At 41.0% G+C, this 8221-nt stretch overlaps 1 protein-coding gene across 3 annotated transcripts in view; it reads right to left on the bottom strand.

Annotated features, from left to right (window-relative positions):
• The window catches only part of Hormad1 (HORMA domain containing 1), a 34359-nt gene extending 26710 nt beyond the window's left edge, over positions 1–7649 (bottom strand). Inside the window, exons 1-3 of one of the 3 annotated variants that reach the window (XM_048427973.2) lie at positions 7520–7649; positions 6230–6286; positions 3012–3156 (exon numbers count right to left, since the gene is read on the bottom strand). In XM_048427973.2, coding sequence (XP_048283930.1) covers positions 3012–3156; positions 6230–6268 — 184 coding nt within the window. In that variant the 5' untranslated portion in view covers positions 6269–6286; positions 7520–7649. The remainder of the gene's footprint in view (positions 1–3011; positions 3157–6229; positions 6287–7519) is intronic. The other 2 variants (XM_048427972.2, XM_048427971.3) reach the window with 2 other exon arrangements.
• Between the last annotated feature and the right edge of the window lie 572 nt (positions 7650–8221).

Here is an 8221-nt window from a genome sequence, read left to right on the forward strand (position 1 = left end):
ATCCCAGGACTTGGGAGACAGAGGCAGAGGGATCTCTGTTAGTTCAAAGCCACCATGTGCTACACAAAATCGATCCAGTCTGACCAAGTTCACACAAAGACGATCCCACACCTTTAATCCCCAGCACTAGGGAGATGGAGACAGGAGTGATATGGCTGGGCAGAGAGCGGAATATAAGGTGGGAGGAGACAGGAGCTCAGTGCAGTCTGAGGTTTGGTGGAGACAGATGGAGTCTGGAGATGCAGTCTGAGGACAGGCTCACCCCTTCCGTCTGAGAAGTAAAAGGTCTCTCTAGTGGCTGGCCGCACTGCTTCTCTGATCCTTCAGCTTTCACCTCCCGAGAGCTGACTCCAAGTTTTTATTATTAGGAACAGGTAGAATTCGTGCTACACACACTTGTGTTAAAACACGTATGTGTGGCAGCCAGAGACTTTTGAGAGTTGGTTCTCTCCTTCTACCATGTGGGCAATGGGGACCCAAATCAGATCATCAGGTTTGATGGCAAGTGCCTTTAACAGTTAAGCTATTTTGTCAGCCTCAACAGTAAATTTTAAATTACAGTTACTTTCTTTAGCTATAAATAATAGGTATATTATTTTTTGAGGCAGGGTCTCACTATGTAGCCCAGGTTGGTCTCACAGTTCCCCTGACTTAATTTATCCAGTTATTGGGATTACACAAGTGTGTGCCACCACCTGGTTCAATATATGCATATTATTAGTGGCAGCTTTGAAATAATTGGTACTCATTATAAAATGCCATCATAACGATTAAGAATTTAAGTTGATGGGTCAAACTTTTCCAGTTTCTGTGACTTAGTTGGTAAGAAGTTTGTAAGTGCTTGTCTAACATTCACAAAGTCCTAGGCTGAATCCTGACCTCCAAGTAAACTGGGTGTAGTGGTCCATGCCTACAATTTCTGCCCTCAGAAGAAGGTAGAGGAAGTAGGAACCCATAGCCTGAGGCCAGCCTCAGCTATATCTAGTGCAAGGGCAGCCTTAACTACCTAAGTAAGATTGTCTGAAAAAAAGGGGATGGTGAGAGTCAGAATAAATAGCTCAGTATTAAGAGCACCTAGGTTAGAGTCCCAGCACCCAAGTGGCAGTTCATGGTAACTAGTTCCAGAGGATCTGATGATGCCCTTTCTGGTCTCCAAGTGCACCAGGTACAGATATGGTACACATACATACACGCAGACAAAACAACTACATAAAAATTTTTAGATATATTTTCATACAATAATTTCCCAACTGTCTTAGAATGTTTGCTATGAACTCTTATTCTACTGAAACATTTATAACTAGGCCAAAAGTTGACTCTCAAAGATAAACGCTCTGCAGAAACACAAAGTACTGAGCATCACTCTTCAATTCTTTACCACATAAACAGGGATGACACCCAGTTTACAGACTGTAGTGTGTTTGCTAGTTTTATGTCAAACTTGACATAAGCTAGAGTTATTGAGAGGAGGGAACCTCAGCTGAGAAAATGACACCATAAGATCCGGCTGTAAGATGTTTTTCTAATTAGTAATTGTGGGTGGTGCCGCCCCTGGGTTGGTGGTCCTGGGCTGTATAGGAAAGTAGTTGGAGCAAGCCATGAGGAGCAAGCCAGTAAGCCCTCCATGTCTCTGCATCAGCTCCTGCCTCCAGGTTCTGACCTGGCTTGAGTTTTTGTATTTGTCTTCCTTCAGTGATGGACTACAGTATGAAAGTGTAAGCTAAATAAACCCTTTCCTCTCCAACTTGCTTTTGGTCACGGTGTGTAATCATAGCAATAGCAACCCTAAGTAGGACATTTAGTATTTGAATTGACAAGATATTATGCATAACAAGGTGGTTGGTATATTGTCCAGCATGTAGTTAGTGCACAATTTTATGCACATACCATCTATGTGCCAGCAAAGAAATTACTGTAGTATAAACTGAATGTGTTTTGCTTCTTTTGGAAAAAAAATTTTGTTGTCATTGTTTTATTTTGTAGCTCTGGCTGTTCTGGAACTCTCTATGTAGAACAGGTTGACTTCAAACTCAAGAGATTCACCTACCTCAGCCTCCCAAGTACTGAGACTAAGGTCATGAGCCACCATACTCAGCTTATGAGTTTCATTTTTTTGACATAGGATTTCAAGTATCTCAGGGCAGGCCTGCAACTTGCTATGAAGCTGAGGATGAACCCGAACTCTTGATTCTTCAGACCCTACCTTCCAAATGCTGGAACAATAGATGTGTGGCACCACACCTGGCTATATTTTGCTTCTTTAAAATTGCATAAACTCTATATGGTGCCACTATAAAAGTTTTAAGGAACAGGGTTTTTAGATCTGTTTGAATTATTAAAGGTCTGATGTCAGGTGAAGCTATACTTGCAAAATTGAGGAGGGAATTACAATTAAGTGGCTTCAAAAAGTATTTAACATCCCTAAAAAAACATTTGAAGGCTAGAGACATAGCCCAGTGTTTGTTTGTATGTTTGTTTTTTCCGAGACAGGGTTTCTCTGTGTAGTAGTCCTGGCTGTCCTGGAACTAGTGCTTGTAGATCAGCACTACAACTCGAACTTACAGAGATCTGCCTGCTTCTGCCTCCCGAGTGCTGGGATTAAAGGCATGCACCACCACTGCCCAGCCACAACAATGAAATATTATTCAGCACTGAAAAGTAATCAATTATTAATCCATGTTACAGCATTATGGTGGATTTAAATGAGTTAGTCAGAAAGAACATACTGTTCGAGTCCCTTTATGAAAATATCCAGAATAGGTACCAAACTGAAACTATAACTATAACTAGGAAGATTGAGAGGAGAATGATTTATTGTGGATGTATTTCTTTTGGGGAGTGGTGAAATGCTCTAAAATTATGGTGGTAATTGCATACTGCTGTGAGCACTTAATTATTGAAATACACACGTTGGTGAATTATCAGGTTATGTGAATTACATCAATAAAATTACTATCAAAATCACATTCTCTAAGTAAAAAACAAAGAAGTTCTTAAATATTATAAATTACCATCCAGGTATCTTGTCCCATAAGCACGTTCTGGAAATATTCCTCTCAAATAGGTGATGCAGGATACGGAAACTGCTAGGAGCCTCTTCACAAACATCAAAGACTGATGCTCAGTTGCTATCTTACTGGGAAATACCAATGCACTCTAAAATTCAAGAGAAATTAAAGCATCGTAAGTCACATTTGTTGAAAACAAAGTTTCCCTAAGCTTAAAAGCAGAGTGATGGGGAAGCCTTGTTAACCAATTATCTTTAAGAGATGGGACTAAGTTAGGATGTGGCTTTCTGGGACCTGGAGGAAAAACAGGTCCCAGAAAGTGCCCAGGTGAACTCTCTCTGTGGTTCCCTCGCCGCACAGCTGGGCTTGGACTTCTCATTCCAGTTTTGTGAGTTTTCTCCTTATAATAAATAAAGATATAATTGTTTATCTTTAAACTAGCCTGGTATTTCCTGAATCAAGTTAGTTTCTACAGCAGAATCTAGTTTTGGTTAAGTACAGCGGTTTCCCAAATAATCCTCCAAAATCATCATCATCCCTAGAAAGTCGCTGCAGCTTTTAAGATGTGTTCAGGGAAGTACACCAAAAATAAAGCAAAATACTTTACAGTCTTAAGAATCCTTGAGATTTGATAGGCGTGGTGGCATATGCCTTTAATACCAGCAGTTGGGAGGCAGAGGCAGCTAGCCTGTTCTCCACAGAGCAGCCCAGGCTGTTATACAGAAAAACCTTGTTTTGAAAAGAATCCTTGAGATTAACTGAAAATGCAAATGTCAGAGTAGATAATATTAATTCTTTAGTCATTGACTAGGATGAACACAGATTAAGATTCTATGCCAGATTCTATGCAAATACCATAATTTCTCTGTCTCTGAGTTATAGACATTTTCCTAGTATGGGTTGCTGTAAACAATTTCATAAAAGCAGTGGAATAACATTCATTAATATCTAATATAAACTAAATTTGAATGAGCATGATGGTTTTGCTTTGTTTTCTGAGACAGGGTCTCACTATGTCACCTTGGCTGGCCCTCTATGAAGACCAGGATGAACTCAAACTCACTTGTCTTTGTCTCCCAAACACTGGGATCAAAGGCATGTGCCACCATGCTTAGCTAGATAAACATTTTAAATTTAGCAAATATTTTCCTAGTTTCTATAATCAAGCCCATGTAGGTAAGACCTTATATATTTAACTCTGTACAAATGAAAAAAAAATCAATGATTCTAGACCAATTCAGCTTGTTAGTTTTTGCATAGTACAAAGTAAACTGGGATGCTTTTCTCTTAAGTTGACAACACACATAAATTTTTCAAAAATTCTAATTATATATATATCTATATATCTACATACCCATATTTACATTAAAAGATAAATAATAGTGGCATGTTATGCACCAAAAGCAACAAGAACTTCTTCAGGTTCTGTAGTCATCTGAAGAAAATTGTAGCATGTCCATTAAAAAAAAGTAAAAAACAAAATTTCAGAAAAATAATAATTATGATACCTGGCACCATATTTTTTAAAATTATCTCCTCAATCATCATCTGCAAAGAAAACATCCTGAGTAATACGTTTAAAAGTAGCTCTAAACCAGGCGGTGGTGGCGCACTAGGGAGGCAGAGGCGGGCAGATCTCTGTGAGTTCGAGGTCAGCCTTGTCTACAAGATAGTTCCAGGATAGGCTCCAAAGCGCAGAGAAATCCTGTCTTGAAAAACCAAAAAAGAAAAAAAATAGTAGCTCTAAAAAAAAAAAAGTAGCTCTAGCAAAGCATGATCACCAAAGCTTATATAATAGCAGGCATATCTATTTTACATCCACAGAAGTATAATAATACAGTACTGGCCAGAGCTAGAGTACTCAGGATACAAATGAAGAGACATTATTTGAGACTTGATTCAATTTTTCAGGCAAAGGGTCCAAAGGACAGTATGATAAATTCTGTAAAGAAATGCACTTTAGGGGCTGGAGAGATGGCTCAGCAGTCAGAGCCCTGGCTGCTGTTCTAGAGGACTTGGGTTTGATTCCCTGCATCTACATGGTGGCTAGCAACTGTCTGTAACATTAGTTCCAGGAGATCTGACAGCACTGTACCCGCATAGTGCACAGACATACATGCAGACAAACCACACGTATATTATTATAAATTGAAAAGAAATGCATTTTGAGCCAGATGTGGTAGCATATGCATTTTTAATCCCAGTTCTCAAGAAGTGGATCTCTGTAAGTGGAGTCTGGTTTACATTGAGTTTCAGGCCAGCCAGGGCTACATAGTGAGATGCTGTCTAAAATGATAATAATAATAATAGTGGGGGATAGAGAGATGGCTCAGCAGTTAAGAGCACTAGTCGTTCCTCCAGAGGTCCTGAGTTCAATTCCCAGCAACCACATGATGGCTCACAACTATCTATCATGAGATCTGGTGCCCTCTTCTGGCATACAGGCATACATGCAGGCAGAACACTGTATACATAATAAATAAATCTTTAAATAATAATAATAACAACAACAAAGAGAAATGCACTCTCGTAGATTTTTCTCTCATTAGTGGCACATTTTTAAGTATTCACTCTCTTCATTAAACAATAGCTAAACAGCATTTTTAAGAAAAAAAATCCCCTAAAACAAAGCACAAGCACAGCGTTCAAACAGATGGTTGAGTGGAAGCAACCAGGACTCAATCTTACTTGTACTTTACAGGTGTCACGTTTGGCTGGTGAGAGCTCCAAGGAAAAAAGGAGATGCCACTGAATGGACCACTTGCCATAACATACCAAATGTCCAACAGAATTCTACATTACTTCTTTCCTTTTTTAAAAAAAGATTTATTAATTATGTAAACAGCATCTGCCTGCATGTATTTGGAAGAACAGTCAGTGCTCTTAATCTCTGAGCCATCTCTCAGCCCACTTCTTCCCTTTTAAGGTGTCCTGATATCATTAAAGCCTCAAATATTGAATTCTTTTAAACAAAAAAATATTTATGGCTTCAAGAAACAAGAAACTCAGCTAAAGCAGGCCATGGTGATGCACGCTTTTAATCCCAGCACTCCGGAGGCAGGGGCAGGAGGATTGCTGTGAATCTGAGGTCAACCTGGTCTACAGAGCTAGTCCTAGAATAGCTGGGGCTACTCAAGAAAACCCTGTCTAAATTTAAAAAAAAAGGAAAGAATTAAGTGATTCAGCTAAATTAATACATTTTAAGTCATAAGAAATCATACCATGGAAGTTGTTGTTCTCCGCAACTGCATAGTGGCCATCTTCCAAGAAAATGTTTTCTTCAACCATGTAACACAAATACAAATTTTAATTTCAGCTTTAATTTTTACCTCTAGTACTCTACTACATGAGATTTTTATCTAAATAAATTTCAGAAATTTACTTAAAATAGAATCTTAAAAATGACAGTGTATAGCCCCAGGATTATAGTATATTTCTATAATTCTAACACTTGGGAGGCTGTACATGTTTATCCTTGGCTAGTTAGCAAGTTGCAGACCAATCAAGGCTACCTGAGACCCTGGGGTTTTTTGGGGGTGGGGGTTTTGCCTGATAATTTAAAAAATATATCAAAACTATTTAAATCAGGTGATTCGTTTATCAGAGCTCGGTATACATTGTCTACTCTGGAGCTATAAAACGGCAAACAGGGAGGACACAAGATGCTCAGCTGTTAATGGAGCTTGCCTCTATCCTGATGACCCAAGCTTGGAGGACCAACAAGATAGGAGAAAAGAGATTCCCACAAGTCCTTGGACTTTACACCGCGCTCCATAGCACGACGCATGCCATTCCCCTCATAAAATGTAACATAAACATTTTTAAGGCAACAAATATTTTTTTCAGAAGTATTTTTAAAAAATCCTTTTTTTTGAGACAGACTTTCATGTAGCCCAGGCTAGACTCCTCTAGCTAGCAGAGAAAGATATTGAACCTTTTTTTAAAAAAAAAAAAACAAAAACAAAAATAGTCTATCTGTGTAGCTCTGGCTGTCCTGGAACTCTTACGTAGACCAGACTGGCCTCGAACTCACAGACACACTAGCCTTTGCCTCCCTGGGCTTAACCTTGAGTTTCTGACCCTCCTGCCTCCACCTCCCCAATGCCATCATGCATCATTTATTCTAAAATTTTACTTTTATTTATATTTTGAGACACGGTTTCTGGCTAGCCTGCAGCTCGCTGCGTAGACTACAGTGGCCTAAACCCCTCCTGCCCATTAAATTCTTTTAATGGCTGATTCTGAAGTCTCAACTGTCTTAGAAAACAGCCTTAAATTTCCTTGCACTCTGGTCCCAGCTCATCTGTTAACACAATTCAACCAGCCGTCGGCAAAGAATAAGCGAACGGTCAGCACTATGGCGCCGGCCACCGTCGCCCCTCAGGAACCTCGGGGACACACGCACACACAGCCTCTCGACCACAGGGACCCTGGGAGGGCGAGGGGCCGCGAGGAGGAGACGAAGGGATGGAAAAGCTAAGAGACCCGAGCCCAAAGTAAACATATATTACGCAAAGCCTGAGAGACCGGGCGACAGCGACGATGAGGCACGGTGCACGACAGTCGCTTCAGCTTCAGCATGTGGGCTCTGCGCATGCGCCTCAACTGCCGTAGGCACGTGGCGCACCCTTTGACCTTCAGGCGAGATCGCGCTTCCCGCCAAAAACTGCGCGAGGCCTGCCAGGAGCCCTGCGCAAGGCCTGCCGGGAGCCCTGCTCGCGGGCAGCGAAGGGCGCGCTGTTCCCAGCATGTGCTTAGGCCGTTGAAGGTGTAGAGCCTTCCTGACATGCGCCACTCCTCGGGAGGCCACGGTGTTTCCAGACACCATTTGCTCTGGTTTTGTGGTTTTTCTGGCTTTAGATTTTGTTATAATTTTTAGTATTAGTATTGCGTGTGTGTGCCCTGGTGTACACACAGGGGCCAGAGGACAAGATGCAGGCATGCAGACCGCAGCGCGCGTGGGAATCAAAGGCTAACTTGAAGCCAGTTCTCCCCTTCCACCGTGTGGATCCCAGGAATCTAGCTTGGTTGACAGGCTCGTTAACAGGGGCCATCTCACCTACCCCAGTACTTTTATTTTTGAGACTTATTCTCCCCATGTATCCGAAGCTGTTCTCGAATGGTCCTCCCTGCTTTGTCCCTCCCCCGTAACTAGATGTCCAGTCTTATGTCACCATCTTACTTTACTTAGATACTTCTAATCTAACTGAGGC

This window comes from Myodes glareolus, chromosome 17 (genome assembly GCF_982192425.1).
Source record: "Myodes glareolus chromosome 17, mMyoGla1.1, whole genome shotgun sequence".
In the NCBI taxonomy this organism is placed as follows: Eukaryota; Metazoa; Chordata; class Mammalia; order Rodentia; family Cricetidae; genus Myodes; species Myodes glareolus.